The sequence below is a fragment of the Doryrhamphus excisus genome, chromosome 9 (assembly GCF_030265055.1).
Source record: "Doryrhamphus excisus isolate RoL2022-K1 chromosome 9, RoL_Dexc_1.0, whole genome shotgun sequence".
In the NCBI taxonomy this organism is placed as follows: Eukaryota; Metazoa; Chordata; class Actinopteri; order Syngnathiformes; family Syngnathidae; genus Doryrhamphus; species Doryrhamphus excisus.
Window position 1 is genome coordinate 17383478 of NC_080474.1, and position 17698 is coordinate 17401175.

The 17698-nt window shown below is 39.5% G+C and overlaps 1 protein-coding gene across 2 annotated transcripts in view; it reads left to right on the forward strand.

Moving 5' to 3' along the window:
* gli2a (GLI family zinc finger 2a) overlaps positions 1 to 17698 on the forward strand; it is a 72311-nt gene that overhangs the window by 35080 nt on the left and 19533 nt on the right. For both annotated transcript variants that reach the window (XM_058082359.1, XM_058082358.1), the window contains exons 3-5: positions 6624 to 6729; positions 13991 to 14196; positions 15103 to 15339. In XM_058082359.1, coding sequence (XP_057938342.1) covers positions 6624 to 6729; positions 13991 to 14196; positions 15103 to 15339 — 549 coding nt within the window. The remainder of the gene's footprint in view (positions 1 to 6623; positions 6730 to 13990; positions 14197 to 15102; positions 15340 to 17698) is intronic.

Genomic DNA, 17698 nt, shown 5'->3' on the forward strand with positions numbered 1-17698 from the left:
AACTGGCAGCTTCGTAGTCAGCTGTGTCGAAGGGGTTGCAAGGGTCACGGCTAGATTGAGATTAAGTAAGTTGGCTTGACTGGAGTTTTTCACTGAAATTGGCAGTTGAATGCTTTTTTAGAATGATGAACAAATCATGCAAAAATCAAATAATGCAAAATCTCAGCTTTTTATGTTATGTAAGAAACATAATCTTTTGACAACTCATAGCAGTCAAATGGTTGTACTCAACACTATGTAGGCATGTAATGGTACATGTATGTGCAGTTGGGTTTTTGGTACAGAACCTTAGGTACAAATGTACGAATTGCATTCTGTCCCCTTTACTGTACCCAAAATGAACTGAACGTTGACCTTAAAAACGAGTTTTGTACTGAATCATGACTACGGTGGATTGTTCTACCCGTAGTATCCATGTGTATCCAAGTTTATTACACTGACACCTCATCATTCTTTACAGGAACACCCAATTCCCATCACAATTAGAGGGATGCTCACACAAACTTCCAACCGACCTGGACACATCTAAATTGCTCCAAGATACAAAACTCTCAGGCAGTATTGCTTCCTCAGTTCCTGTTTTAACAAATGTACAAATAGAACTCGACAAAATATAAAATCGAAACATCCTCAATGGCTCTTAGTAACCCAGGTGAGAGGAGTTCTTAGTAGGACAATTAAGGAGTGACCTAGCACCTTGAAGTCCATGTGATGGATCACACTTGCAGCGTGTTTGCAGAGCTGATGCGGATGCTTAGATCGTAGTCTTCGGCAAATGTATAGCTTGGACAGAGACTGATCACAGAAGATAGAGACCAGCTGGGCCCGAGTAGTAGGATCTGTAAACATTTATTGGCAGGTGTGGGAGCACAGACTCCGAAGTGAATGCGCAACAGAACACACCTGGAATCAAAGATGGAGGACTTCATAACGATAAACTGTAAACAAGCACGGGGAAACTCTAGCCTGTGGGCCATATACGACCCATTAAAGTCACACAACTTTTCCAAATAACTGTATTAAAACCCTTGAACTCTGTCACCACAAACACGAGATGTTTGCATTTTTAAATGTCCATAAGTCTTAAACCAGGGGCCGCATCAGGTTTTCCAAAAAAAAAAAAAAAAAAAAAAAGCGCATTTATTAAAAACAGAAAACTATACAGACTTTTTCAGTGCATTGGTTCCAATTTTCTACAATAAAAGCTCTGATAAAACATTCCACTGTTCTCAAATATCATAATTTTTATTTTTCTGCACAAAATAAAATGAAATATAAATAAACAAATTAAGAATAAAGAAAATCAATCAATCAGTAATAAATAAATAAATATAATAATAAAACGGCAAATAATAAAAACTTAAGAAACCACATATAGTTGGTGGGTAGACAAATTATTTTTTTCAGATTAAAATTAACAAAGCATTATTAGAGCCCTGTAGACATGACAAAACACGACTGTAGTCACATTTATACTTTTTTTTATTTACAACGTATTGCACAACTGCAGGGTCTTGAGACACATGCTAACTCGCAAACTAGAGAGCTAACGACCTAAACGGTAGCCTTCAAGTTATTTCCTTTAAACTTAAATAGCCAATAACTTACCACTTCCACACGGATAGGGAGAATAACTATTAACAGTTATTTAACCTTTAACATGAACATTAATCAAACGTAATAATTTTTTCTGGGTACATGATACCATACAGCATCCATATCAAACTTGCGCGGGACACACTAACATTAAACTTTCATATCAAGGCGGGGGCCTCAAAATAGTGTCCTGCGGGCCACATTTGGCCCGGGGGCCGCATGTTTGAGACCCCTGTCTTAAACAATTATGGAGGAGTCCTTAGTGAGGAGTTCTACAAGGGAGGGAAGAATGGAACGGAAAATTGACAGGTGGATTGGATTTGGAGCTGATCTTAAAGGCGGAGCTAGATAAGGTGGTTCGGGCATCTGGTCAGAATGCCTCCCATCTCCCTTTTGGAGAACCTGTAGGAAGTTTCGGGGGAAGACCCTGGACACGTTGGCGAGACTATGTCTCTCAACTGGCTTGGGAATACCTCAGCATCCGCCAGGAGGATTATGGAGTGAGGGATGTCTGGACTTCCATGTTTAGGCTGCTGCTTCTGCAACCCAACCTCAGATAAGCAGATGATGGATACAATAAAATTAAGAAAATTATATTGTATACTTCAAATACAAATGCTGATATGGTGTGTATTTTATGTTATTTTATATACTTGTATAATTGTATTAGATGGATGGATGGTGTCGTATGAGGACACCCTCAGTCTACTCTTCAAAAGGCAGCTTATTCAATATCAAAGTTACGCAATGTTTCCCTGAATAACTTGTGAAGACAACAAATGTATATCTGCAATTGTGAGTGTGGATTCACGTGTGTGTGAATGCACATACATACACGCACATGAGGATTTGTGTGTAGCCGTTGGTACTGCGCTGTGTAGTTAGGAACCCTGCCAACTTTTTCTGCTGGAATTTCCTGTCTGAATTGAGCACCCCCCCAACCCCCCCACCTCTAGTACTGCTCTTCATGTCTCTTTTTTCACTGGGGAAGTTGGACTCTTGTTTTCTCTCACTGCCTCTTCCACTCAAAGCACAACAAAGGCTTTTTTTTTTTCACAATGGTCGCTGCCCCGGCCTCTGAGGGCATTATTATTATTCTTGTTGTTGTTGTTGAGTACTTCCTGAAAGACATGAGCCCACTCCAAACACCACTTCAGCATGGTCCTGTTCTGCTGCTTCACTCGGACATAAAGAGAGATGTATTTTCCGTTCGCTTCCATGGAGTCATGAGACTCAAATGAGCCGATGTTAACGTAGAACACCTGGCATTGTCTTCAATGTCCATACAAATGTGGAACTTAATTTTTTGTCTTTCCAATTATCCCAAGTTATTGTCTGGAGACTTTTTTTCAATGAGAAAACTTTGTTTCTTTTTTGTAACTGTTGAGGAATAACGCTCTGACATTAAGCGGCTCTCTGATGTCATGGTGTCACTTTTTGTCTCGGGCTCTTCCAGCCTCTTCATCGGAGATGTGCCTGGCAGTGCAAAGTGTGCAGCATATTTCACAGAACGTCTGGCCCTACTTGTAAAACCAAAAATCACACCCCTTTTTTGTCTCGACTTGGCTTTGCAACACACATGTTGACTCGGCATTGGCTGGTTGTCTCTTTTGTACGAAAGCAATGCAAGGCCTCTGGCTGAGTTCCGGTGGCGAAGATCATGACTGAAACAAAGGGAAACTAACTCAAAGACGAGTGGAGCACAATTGAGAATGTTGCATGTGATGCTAATGGGATAATGGCGGTACATCAGGAATGTCCGGAGATCCCACACTATTCAAATGTTTAAAGATGATGTACTAAGTCAGGGGGTGTCCAAAGTGCAGCCCAATTTCTATTGTATTATATTATTTATTTTTCAAATTTAGTGGTCATGCTTAACAAGTTACACGAAGGAACATCTAACATTTACTCTTGCACAATTCAGCATGTTTAAAAAGGAGAAGGAAGAAGCCAGGCTTTTTTAATCCTACCCTGTCTTCCTTCATATCTCAGCAATTAACCGATGATGCATTTAAAAAGAAGCAATTTTCTTATCAGGAAAGGAAATAAAAAAATTTAATATGTAACAATTGACAAGATGGCTTATAAAAATGATATAAACAATTGAATGAAAATTATAATACAATTAAATAACACTAGATAATAATTACGTGAATAAATGTAAATAACAAAATTTTGTTCATTCATACAATTTGTACAAAAGTACAAAATAAATGAAAGATGAACCATTATGATTATATAGTATTAGGACCGCATTGAAATAGTGAATGTTTGACAAATAATAATTATTAACAGTTTAACATATCTGGGAAAAAAAACACTGTAGTGGTTTTGAGCATATTTCATTAAAAACAAAGTAAAGAAAAGTAAATAATCCAAAGTGGCCTCCAGATCCTTCAGTTCCCCTCAAGGGAAAAGGTTTGGACACTCGTGTCTTAAAGTAAAGCCTCCCTTCGTTCCCGTCCCGTGTAATCTCACAAGGATTAAATGCACAAAACAAGATGGTGCAACATCGCGATAATGGCTCCAGTCACAACAACAAAGGGGCCGATCTGTGTTAAGTAGCGGTAATGTCTGTCTTTCTAACAGGCACCAACTAAAACAACATCCACAATGATGTCCTCGCCTTCAGGCACAGGAGTCCTGTTACACTTTGTTTTTACAGTGGTGACTCAAGCGTGTCAGTACTCCCGAATCACGTCTCAAATAGGAGATTATTTAAAAAAATGTTGTGTTGAAAATGACGCATAACGTTGATTTTGTCTTTAAGGCATGTTTACATTTTAATCAGAATATTCCCAGTATTGTTTCAGATCAGTCCATGACACAAAATGCAGTTTTTAAATTAATTAATTAATTCATTCATTTTCACTTTTCCTCACGTGGGTCGTGGGGGGTGCTGGAGCCTATCCCAGCTGTCTTCGGGCGAGAGAGGCGGGGTACACCCTGGACTGGTCGCCAGCCAATCACAGGGCACATATAGACAAACGACCATTCACACTCACATTCATACCTATGGACAATTTGCCTAATTAACCTAGCATGTTTTTGGAATGTGGGAGGAAACACAGAGATGGCCAAGGGTGGAATTGAACCCAGGTCTCCTAGCTGTTAGGTCTGCACGCTAACCACTTGACCGCCGTGCAGCCCAGTTTTTAAGTTTTTATTTTTAAGGGAGAAAAAAATCAAAACCTACATGGCCCTGTGTGTTTTAAATGAATAACTGTTTGGGTTCACCCATAAGAGCAACAACTGCAATCAAGTTTTTGCGATAACTTGCAATGAATGGAAGAATTATGGTCCACTCATCTTTGCAGGATTGTCATAATTCAGCCACATTGGAGGGTTTTCGAACATGAACCACATTTTTAAGGTCATGGTCAAGGTTTTTAAAAAGTGATAAATATTTGAAGACACAAGCTTTGTCTTATTATTATGTTATTACTGCTTGATATGGACTTTTCAGTTGTTTATTTTTACCATATAAATACCATAGTGTTTTTTGAAATGTTGATTCTGCAGTGTGCCTCAGGCCTGTGACAAATGAGCCACCGAAAGTGGACATGGGGTTTCATTTATTTTGTAGCTCTTTATGTAAGCTTGGCATCTTCCCTGTGAGCAACTCGACTACATTGGGTTTGATGGCCTACTGTCGTGGGCTGACGTTACAACAGTCAGCTCTAATGATCCGCGTCACCACAGCTTAAAGATTATTTTGGAAGGTGCACGTCACGCAACACTTGCTACTTATGAGACGGGGCGAGCCGGTGTGGCGTGCACTGGCACCTCTGGGCAGGTTTGGGGTTTTGAGCTTAGGGTTGGCGCTGGAAGGGTGCATGCCTGGAGAGCGGCGAAGCATACGGGCGCGTTCAGTGGTCAAAATGTGTGCTTGCTGGCCATGCGCTGTGATGAGAGGGCACTGATGTGAAAATACATTTATATTTATCAGGTTTTTAACTACACTTCTCCTCCAACTGGACTGTAAACAATAGCATCTCCTTCTCCACAGCTGTAATGATGAAGATCAGCTGTGCGTTGTTCTAATGAGGCTTCCCATAAACTTACAGACTTTTTTTTATGGCAGGAAATAGTGTCCGTGCAGTCTTTGTCTCACACATAAAAACACATTCATTGTTGTGTAAAATGTGACCCAAAGAACCATTAATTAACTGCAGCTCTTCAGGTAAAAGCCACAGACGGTCTTGAAGGTATTAATTAATGATTGGTTACAGGAACAATAAAATGCTTTTTATACACATACATCTCATGCTGTGGTGGAGTCACAAGCCAGGACCTGCATGGGAATGCTCATCTTTTGGGTTGAAAAAAAAACTAAAAAAAAACTAAATCTAATGGTCTAATCTAACAGTAAGCTGTTTTCAAATAACTACATTTTCAAGGCGACATCATTTCCGTGTGGATGAAATGCTAAAATCCTGTGAGGACAGCCCATTCGTTTCAGCATTTGCTTCTACAGTAAACCTCGTATATATCGGACTCGGATATATCGGAAATTCGCTCACAACGGACAGATAAAAAAGAACCAATTTTTCTGTAATGCATTTCCAATAAAAATTCATTGCATATATCGGATTTTTTATAACGGATTTCGCCTATTTCGGACAAAATCTCCAGTCCCGTTCCAATGCATTTCCATTCAATTTCCCTCGCATATATCGGATGGCCGCATCGTGGCGCTCCGATTCGCCGAATCGTGACAGGCCGCTATACGACATCATTTGCAGCGTTTGCAGTGTTGTCTGCGCGTCCAGGTACATTGGAAACATAGTCAAGGAATTGCCTTTTTATAACGGATAAAATCCGATTTACGCATATACCGGATATAAATCCGATATATGCGTAAAACGGACATTTTCCGGTATACGCATATAACGGATTTCGCTTATATCGGACAAAACCAGTGGGAACAATTGAATCCGATATATCCGAGGTTTACTGTATTACGTTATTCATTTTATATATTGCTTTGTCATCGTAACCTTTTCTGTTGTGTTTATTTACAGGTGTCCATCATATATTCCCTACATTTCACACACCTATCCCAATCGACATGAGACACCATGAAGGGCGGTACCATTACGAGCCCCACCCACTACACCCCATGCATGGGTAAGTGTTCTAATACTTCTGTTCTGAAACAAATTTTTAGCAAATTTTCAAAGTACACACAGAGATAGCGTGATCTGAATCGAGCTATTTTTAAATTGTCTTCATATGGACGGCAAATATGCTACTTTGATGAAATGTTGATATCACAATCCCCCTCTGTACACTATGGAGTAGACAAAACTACGGGCTTATGTTTATGCTACATAAGTTAAGAATTTTTATTGGGATACTTTGATTAGCAAAGTCAACTTAAATTAAATCGGTACATAGACTGAGGACTTGTACAGCAATCCCTTGTTCATTCCAGTTAATTGGTTCCAGACCCAATTGTGAATTTCCACAAAGTAGGAAATGGGATATTTTTAACGTTAGAGCATGGAAAAACTGTTTATGAACTTCTAAATACATGTTTTAATATTATTTGATATCTCGAGACGTGAAGTAATAAACCCCTAGAGCAGGGGTGGGCAAACTTTTTGACTTGTGGGCCGCATTGTTTATGTGAAAAAAAAATTTTTTTTACACGTAACAGTCCACCTGGAAGTATTGTATCTGTAAAAGTGTCATGCAATCTGCTATATGTGCGCATTGAGATAATTTATTTGATGTAAAGTGCGTTCTAAATTAAATTAAATTAAATTAAATTAAATTAAATTAATTGTAATGTAATGGTAATGGTAATGGTAATGGTTTTATTTCATTTGAACATGCACCAGATTACAATTGAGTGCATCCCATAATCAGTTCACAGTTCCACATGTCCAAAAGGAGTAGGAAGAAGCAAAGCTTATTAAATCCTACCCCTCCATCTGGTACTTTTACAATCAGTAACTGTTACATTTGTTCACTTCCTGCTTTCTATAATACAGTTGAAGGTTTTTTTTTTTTTTTTTAAATAATGTACCTCCCTAACCCTAACAGACCACATCAAATAACGAAATTGATAAAACAGCCACTTAAACCGTCAGGTTGGCTCAAGCCATGATGCTAGGTTGTATGTTGAGTTTAAATGAAATACTTTGGAAAGAACAGACGGGCCGTATTCAAACACTCGGCGGGCCGGATGTGGCCCCCGGGCCGTAGTTTGCCCACCCCTGCCCTAGAGTCATCTTTCCACTTGCATTATTCAATATAATCCACAAAATAAGAGGAAATCCCCAGTCAACCTGAACTAGACACAGACAGGAAGTGACACCATGTGTTCAGAGTTGAGTTTTAGCTTGCATGGCTAAAGGCCGCAGAAGTAGCTTGTGTTTTTGTTTGGGTTAATTGTGCCAGAGCTCAATAAAAAAAAATATATTCACCACTAAAACATTTAGCTAAACATGACACTTTATTCATCACACTTTTTTTTTTTTTTTTTTTTTACAAATCAGACATGTATGCCATGCCATCCTGGAACCAGCTGCTGCCTGTTTTGATGTTAATGGCTTGTAGTTGCTATTTGACATCAAACAGTTTATTTGCATGTAATGCGATGGAGTCTCCAGGCCATTGTTTTTGCCATCAAGGAGGTACCTGCTGTTTTGTTACCTCGCTTGCTGCTCGGCTAACAATTTAGATTGGCAACATCATGGAGGGATTAACCATTGCAACATCTCCGCTGATGCAGCAACTTTCATGTCGGTGTCCCAAAGTCTCCATAAGACACAATCTTTGTTTTCTTTCTGTGGTGTAAATATAAGAATTTTTCCACAGATTGTGCAGCCCTAATGTAAATGGTCACAATATTACAATATTACTTAATATTATTACTTAATATTACTTAGGGAGAGGATCTTTAGACTACATCAGCAAGTTCTTCTCATGTATTGATGGTACAGTGAAAACGAAGAGACAGTATTTATGTGCCATTCGCCCCCTGGCTCATTTGTAAGGCATCTTTAGTTTAAACCAACAAGCCAGCATCGCTCGCCACCCCGCTACCACGTTTGACTGCTAAGATATCATCCAAACTCCAGCCGTCTCTTCCCAAAACCTCAGTATTGCACAGTATTGCAGTAGATGAGATAAACAGACGCCCCGTTCATTCCACAGTCAACATTTATACTTTTTGGGAAGCGCTCAAGGGGCAAATGACAGCACTGAACAACTTAAATATGTCCAAGGTTTATGTGTGGCAGGGCTGCGGCCTACACCGCCCCTGTAAACAAATATATGTGGTCCTTCTCACCAGGCAGTCCGTTTGCCCATGGCTAGTCGTCCCACAACATGGAATTAAATACAGCGTACAGATGAGCCTTTGGGTTGTGTGTTATCCCGCCTCATTGTTTTGGGTTGGTGAACATTGTAACACAGACAGGACGTGTTATGGTGGACGCTGGTTTATGTTGGAGTTTTGTTGCCAGGAATGTGCTGAAACGGGTCCCGTCCATTGTCGAGTGGAATATTCCCTCTCATGTTGAAATAATTCAGAAATAATTCAGAGATAGAAGTGACTAATGGCTTACAGTAGGGGTGTCCAAACTTTTTTTTTCTTCCCCCACAGGGCTGCAGATGGAAATATTAAAGGATATGGGGGCACTTTGATATTCTTGGCACTTTATTAAACACGTTAAATTCAATCCAATTTAGGGATGAACTGGATATTAGGTCATTCATTCACTTTCTACCGCTTTTCCTCACAAGGGTCGTGGGGGGTGCTGGAGCATATCCCAGCTGTCTTCGGGCGAGAGGCGGGGTACACCCTGGACTGGTGGCCAGCCAATCACAGGGCACATATAGACAAACAACCATTCACACTCACATTCATACCTATGGACAATTTGGAGTCGCCAATTAACCTAGCATGTTTTTGGAATGTGGGAGGAAAACCCACGCATGCACAAGGAGAACATGCAAACTCCACACAGAGATGGCCCAGGGTGGAATTGAACCCTGGTCGCCTAGCTCTGAGGTCTGCGCGCTAACCAGCCCGGATATAAGGTCATGTTTATTTAATTGATCATAACAGAAACAATTTAATATTTCAATTAGAAGAGAACTAGGCCGGTGGACAAGTGGTCAGCATGTAGGCCACACAGTCAGCCGATCCGGAAGGTTCAAATCTACACTTGGGCTTCTCTGTGGGTTTTCTCCGGGTACTCCGGTTTCCTCCCACATTCCAAAAACATGCTAGGTTAATTGGCGACCCCAAATTGTCCTTAGGTGTGAATGTGAGTGTGAATGGTTGTTTGTCTATATGTGCCCTGTGATTGGCTGGCCACCAGTCCACCCCTGTAGACTGCTGGGATAGGCTCCAGCATACCCGCGAATGAACATTTCTGTATCACGGTTGCTTCCAGAGTGGGAAATTCTGATAACAATGGCCAGTCGTTGCCATCTAAAGAAGCAAACCGATACTTTCTGAAAACAATGACGTCACCACCTTCTTGTCGTCACATGATCAGAAGTGAGCAGTCATGTATTGCTGCTGAAAAGCCAACATCATATCTGCATATGTCGACTGGCATGACTCCCAGTTGACATACTCCTAATATTTTTGGGTCTTATAATCCTTACAGAAGTAAGTCGAGACAAGCCAGACATGAGGAAGACGATGGACCTTGTGTTCTTTCTTCTTCCCTATTGGATGAGAGTAATTAAAGCTACTTGTTCAGTCACTAAGGACTAAGTATTACTAAGTTATATTACCAGAGCAACCAAACTGCATTCTGTATTGGGCTCTGGCGCTCTTCAAAGGTTTATTGTAAAAAAAAATGTGACATTTTCAAAAGATGGTATCACTTATCAAAATTTTCCCAAAGCAACAAGTGACATAATGATGCAGTCTTTCCCCGCCAGCAATGTCATGCACATGCACGCTGGTATGCCCTTACTCATAGCTTACCTATATGCTCAACATGCTGCACCATGTCCAAATAACTTTTTGCTTACAGCAGAGTTTCAACAATGAAAGAAGTCAAGAGACAAATAGCAATCACTGTACTGGAGGTACACACCTTCTTCTCTTGCATTTTTATTTTTTTGCTATGCCAAAAAAAGTTGTTAGTATAAACAGACCTGCTCATTGACTTTTTTTCCCTCCAGAAGCTTCAAAAATCCTCCCGTTCGACCTTTGGGAGTGAAGTTTGTGGAATTTACACAGACCTCAAGTAGCATCTTGTCAGAGAAAGGGTGGATCAAGAAGGCTTCAATAATGGTTCCTGCCAGGCAAGGATGTTATTTACGGCCTCCTGACAGGCAACACTTGTAAATCTCACCTTAATATGAAGACCTCAGAACCGCTTATTGTCTTCCGTGTGATTTACTCCGGTTTGTTTGTATTGGTTTCTGCTTGGTATCAACCAAGAAACAAATAATACATGTTGATAGATATACCTTCGAGACAACAATGTTACAATATGATGCGGATATTGTCTTTACCATTCTAACCACTATCCCATTTTGCATGTGTGAATAAATAAAAACATAATATTAATAATAATTAAAGAAACTTTTGTTTGAGGATTTGTCTATTTAATACTTACATGCAACCAGTTTGCAGTTTCTGTGTTTCATTAAAAAAAATAATTGCACCGTGAGGTATGTACAGAACTATGGCGTGCCGTTACACCCCTAATTTAAAAAAAAAAAAAGAGCTAGTTTTACTTTACCAAGGACCTTCATTGGAACAACCAAGCATTAATGTGAGGAGGTAGTGTGCCTTATGAATCTTTGATTTGGACCGAAGGAAGCGTTTTTTGTGTATGTGGCAAATGTTTCTCCTCACTTCTGCCCTCTCATTCGAGACAGAAGAACCTTTATGGTTGTTTGTAGGAGAGCGGGTCCCGATGGCAGAAAGTTGGCTCTTAGACAAGACCAGCAGTCTGCAGACGCTTACTGGAAATGGAACAAGAGCCAAAGGCTCGAAGTTGGATGGCGCAGCCTGAAGTGGGGAGGGCATTGCCTGGCATAGATTTTTTTTTTTTTTCAGTCATAGTTCATAATTACAAGCTGGATTGGTCACATACATTCCTCTCTGACTGATCTATTGTTTTTTTTTTTAATTTACTGTGGTCTATTAGTGCTTAATTGCAATGAAGCAATGTTTAAAATATTGAGAACATCAAGATAACTGAACGCAGTTATGCAACAAAAAGTCTGAGAGCGCTCTGGAAGGGGCGTTGCAAAGGAGGGAGAGAATTTTTTTTTTCAAATAACGAGACCACTATAGTGCTTACTTATCACTGACCATTTCATAGGAGCAGATTGATTCTCATGTTCAAAGGTACCATTCATGATGGTCACAAAGTTTGAGCAGCGTGGCTCAGGCATGCAGCCAATGTTGATTGGCATTTTGCCACTTTACAGTGACTAATTTCACTTTCATTTCACTTTTCTTTCATGCACTGCAAATTTGAAAGTTATGCTTGGGAGATATCATGAAAAGGAAAACATTACCGGTAACTAAAAAGAACAAAACTGCAGCAATGTTCTCAACTGGTTCTTTAATGTTTTTCTACAGTGTTGATAATTTAGGGCAGTCTAGAAACGTTGAAACAAGAGACTTGCCCGTACAGTCGTTTTATGAGTTAGCTGTGTGTGTGTGTGTGTGTGCGTGCATGGAACGGTGCTGGGCCTTGGACCACCTCTTCTAATCGTGCCATTTAGGGAACGTGTGCTGTGCCTGTGTGCGGATGATGATTATATGTATGAACAATGTCACATTGTCCAAAGAGGACATTTAGATTTTATTAAAATTCACGTAACATAAACTAATACTTTACTTTTCTTGTTCAAATGCATTTTCAGAATGTGCTACGGGCAAAAAAAAAAAAAAAGCTTTGTGCCCCAGGCTGCACTTTGGACACTCTTGATCTAAGTCGTATACCACGCTCATGTCGTTTTCAACAAACAGAGCTTCCGCTCACTTTCCAGACATGACACGTTTAATGTATAGCCTGATGTGACTGGCAGTCTGTCTGAGAAGTTCAGATGAGAAGGCGGCTGTAGGCAACTTCAGAAGGATTATACCATTCACATTGTAATGCCTGTGAGAGACCCAGTAGTTTTGCCAACCCAAACAAAACTTGTTGCCACACAGATGAAAGGCTTTAGTCCTGACTTGTCTGCACCTCCGGGGCTTCATAGGAGAAGGTGAACAAAAGAGATTATTATGTATTAGCTGAGGAACTGAAGAAGGGAAACCATGTAAGCAGATTTAGGCTATGTCCACAAGAACGTGGCTATTTTAAAATGGCTCGTTTTTTGTATTTTTTCACATGCAAACATACTATAATAATAATAATACATACATACGTACATACTAGGTCAGGGTCACATAGCTTTGTCTTATCATGGTCTATTTTAATTGTCATTAAAATCAACTTTTCTCTATGCATTACACATTTTGCTAGGTTTTTTTGTAATTTTTTTCTTGTACCTTTTTTGCAGTACAGCATTACGTATTTAATCTCATATTTTGACTTTATTATCATAATATTTTAACTTCTACCCTCCTTAATTTTCCTAAAATTGCAATATTATTTAATTTTGAAAATTTCGAAAGTTTGTTGCTCATAATATTTGCACTTTAAAAAAAATTGCATATTTTATTGTTTTATATTTTAACTTTGCTATTTTTGTATTGTATTTTTGTAATGTATTTTTGTAGGGAAGATATTTATATAAAGTTATATATATATTATTATATATCATTTATTTATCTTTTTCCTTGTTCGGGGGAAATTTGTAATCTCATATTTTGACTTTATTATCATAATATTCTAACTTCTACCCTCCTTAATTTTCCTAGAATTGCAATATTATTTAATTTTGAAAAATTTGAAAGTTTGTTGCTCATAATATTTGGACTTTTAAAAAAATTGCATATTTTATTCTTTAATATTTCAACTTTGCTATTTTTGTATTGTATTTTTGTAATGTATTTTTGTAGGGAAGGTATTTATATAAAGTTATATATATATATTATTATTATATTATTATATATTATTTATTTATCTTTTTCCTTGTTTGGGGGAAATTTTTACAAATACTTCAACTTTATTCTGTTTTTGTTATACTGTATTGCATATTTAATCTTTAAAATTATAACTACACCCTATCTAATTTTCCTGGAATTGCGTTTTTTCTTTCTCATATCATTTTATTTCAACTTTTTAGTTAAACTTTATGCTATTTTGTGGCTTATTATCGTGACTTTATTCTCCTAATATTTAGTCTTTATTCCCGTAAAAATGACTACCCACTTTTACAACAATCCACTCTGGCTCCCCTTGTCAGGAGTTTATCTAAAATGGTCTCTGTTTTTTCACAACAGAGCTACAGGACTGACAGGCAGTCCAGTTATCTCCGATATCTCCTTGATTCGCCTATCACCTCATGCACCGACTGGGCCGGGTGAGTCACCGTTCAGCCCTCCGCATCCCTACGTCAGCCCCCACATGGAGCACTACCTACGCTCGGTGCATGGCAGCCCCACCCTCTCCATGATCTCTGCAGCACGAGGACTGAGCCCCGCCGAAGGTGAGCCTCACCACACGCCTACCGAAAACTACGACACAAAATATTGCATTAAAGCGTTGTTGTTGATATTAATTTTCACCATTATCAAAGACAGAAAGCAATTATTAACCACAACAAGCCAAAACCATTTGATGAGGGATGCACCACAAACCAAAAGGAACACATTATGATGTACTCATTCACTTCAAAGATGTGTTACAGAGACACGCAGCATGTAAAAAATGTATTACATTGTAAGCAATATGACCCCCACACACAGGTCATGTGTTCGTAAAGTACAGAAATGAATCCTGTCATATTAGGAAAATACTCCAATATCAACTTTTTGTCACAGAAACAGTTTATTCCATTCGAACCTCTCAAAATGAGCTGTCAAAGAACCTCAGGGACAAGACTGTAGACATGCACAAAACTGGAAGATGGGGGACCAGCCCAGATTTGGCTGCACATCACCAAGAAAAGCATTAGTTTGCTGTAATGAATTGATATCCTGCAGTGGCCACAAGGCCCCCCCGTCCCTGCTCAAGAACGCACATGTAGAGGCCTGTCTGTTTGGCAACACACCTGAATGACTCAGACCAGACTGAGGAGAATATGATGTGGTCACATGAGACCGGAATTTAGCTCTTTGGCATCAAGTGCATTGGACGTATTTAGAGGCAGTGAAATGGTGACTATGAGACCAATAACACCGTCCCAACTGTTAAACATAGTGGTGGAAACATTCGGTTTTGGGCTGTTTCTTTGACCAAAAATGCCTCCTGAGATGAATGCAACATTGGTGACCAAGTACAAGAAACGTCTGAAAATCAAATCATTGATTTATGGATGGATCCACAGTTTAAGTTTATCTATACGTCGACCTGAATTGTTTTCATTTTGGATTTTTTCTTCTCATTTCTCCAGCAGTCACCCACGAACACTTAAAAGACCGATCCCTGTTCAGTCTCCCTCCACCACCACCTGGGGCCAACCCCACGGAATACTATCATCTGATGGCCAGTGCCGGGCAGCGCAGTCCGTATGGCGACCTTTTGATGCAGAGTGGTGCAGCGGGTGCAGCGGCTGCAGCTGCAGCAGCGGCGGCGGCGGCAGCGGCGGCGGCAGCAGCCCACCTACCAGATTACATCAGTCCTGTGGATGGTGAGAATATGACCTCATAATTACAGTATATTTGAATCAACATACTGTTTGAATTACTTCTCTCTTTGGGAATTCTGTATGAAATTGGTTTTCTTCCAGCTTGGAGTGGGCTATACTGCAATTTTTTTGTGTTATACCAAGTAAATGTAGGCTCAGTATTGCTGGTGCCTATACTGATACCGAAATTCTTCAAGATCGATGGAAATCGTTCATTGTTTTTGTGATTTTGTGACTTTTAATTTGTTGTTCATAATTATTATCATAATAAAAGTCAGCGTATTGGAAATCGCAGGGGATCATTATACAAATTAACAGTCTGACAATGCTTAACTCATCACACAGCAAGTTAACACTCAAAAGGTGGCTAAGAAATATACAAGTAATATATGATTTTAAAATGCTAACAACTATTTTAACATTTGTCCAAAATGCATTTTCATTTGTTATGGCTGCCGGGGCGCTGCAATGACGTCAGCTTCCTTCTGGGCTCCTCTGGCTCCCTCTGGTTGACAAAGGCAGCATTAGCAACAATAACCAATTAAATGACTTGCTGGGACAAAATGCACTATGCGGAAAATGTTAAAATAGTTGGTGGGTTTTAACTTGTATATTTCTTAGCTGTATTTTGGGTGTTAAGTTACTGTGTGATGATGTTAGCATTCTTTGTAAAATGACACCATGAGGCAGAATGTTATATTGGATAAAATAGAATAAATTAGGGACTAGAATAATGTAAGGATATCAACTGCATCATAAAAATATTACATTTTATTACATCCAATTGTTCAAATAAAATAAAGTCAGCAGAAAGACAGGATTCAACTTGGCTTTTGGACAGAAGCTCAGTGACAACCAGCGCCAGCCAAGCATCCAAGAATTCTTCCGGCTTCATGAATGGGGTAATAGAAAGAAAGCACACAGAGTGGAATCCAGCCACGGAAAGTCAGTCCTTCCAATGCTTAATATTCAGATGCTCTCCTTGGCCATGCGTCCATCTTCACTCATTCATTTTTGTCCAACCACCAAGACAGTGTAGTGACAATCTAAGCTAAAGTCACTGTAGGAAATAAAAATGCATTCATGGTAATGTGTCGGTAATTGATCATGACACAGCTAGTTAAAGATGAAGAGATGTTCTACACGTCCTCCAACCACCTCTGTGACGCCACTGTGCAGCCAACCCACACTTGTTTGGACATGATGTTTACCCTAATAGCCCGTTGCCCCCACATCTATCCCCGTGTTGTGTTCCCACTGACTGCCACCATCCTAGTGACTTTTTTTTTGGTGTTCCAACACGAGTCGTGATGATGTGGTCAAGGTTTGGCACTGTGCCTGCATTCCATTTCGACCTTGAGAAGACATAGCTCATATTGACCCAGGCAGCCAGCGGCTAATGGTCTGCACTGGCAGCCTCAACCCGAATCAAATACCTTGTTTCGTGCCAGAATAAGAGAAGATGAGTAGTGACTGAGGTGGTCAACATGTGCTTCATCCTTTGGTGTTTGCTTTGGATGGTAGTACAGATCAAACCATAGCAAAAAATCTGTTTGTACAGTCATATTCAGCAGACCCACCGCAAGAAATAGGAGCCTTCAGTGTGGCTCATCAGACACCCCTGGTTTTTACCGCTGGTTTACTTAAGGGAAAGTGGGTACATACTCACAGTAGACCATTCGTACCATGCTCGACATGGGCGCATGTCCTTCTCCCTCGCCTTGCTCCTACTGATCATTCGTGCGTTGGCTTATTTGTTTGTCCCGTAACTGCAAATCTAACACATTTTTCGAAATGGTTTCATTGAAACTCTTTTAACGCCTAAACTGTCACCGCCAACAGGATGGGTAATCCATTTCTAATCGACCATAAGTCTAACCATTTCGACAATCAATCTGAAATGAAAGGCTTTCATATCATTACTGTAAACCAGGGGTCTCAAACTCAATTTACCGGGGGCCACTGGAGCTAGGGTCTGGGCCGCGTCAGGTTTTCCAAAAAAAAAAAAAAACGCATTTATTAAAAACAGAAAATATACAAACTTTTTTAGTGCTTTGGTTCCGATTTTACAATAAAAGCTCTGATAAAACATTCCACTGTTCTCAAATATCGTAATTTTTATTTTTCTGCAAATCAAGAATAAAGAAAATCAATCAATCAGTAATAAATAAATATAATAATAATAATAAAACGGCAAATAATAAAAACTTAAACCACATATAGTTGGTGGGTAGACAAATTATTTTTTTTCAGGTTAAAATGAACAAAGCATTATTAGAGCCCTGTAGACATGACAAAACACGACTATAGTCACATTTATACTCTTTTTATTTACAACATATTGCACAACTGCAAGGTCTTG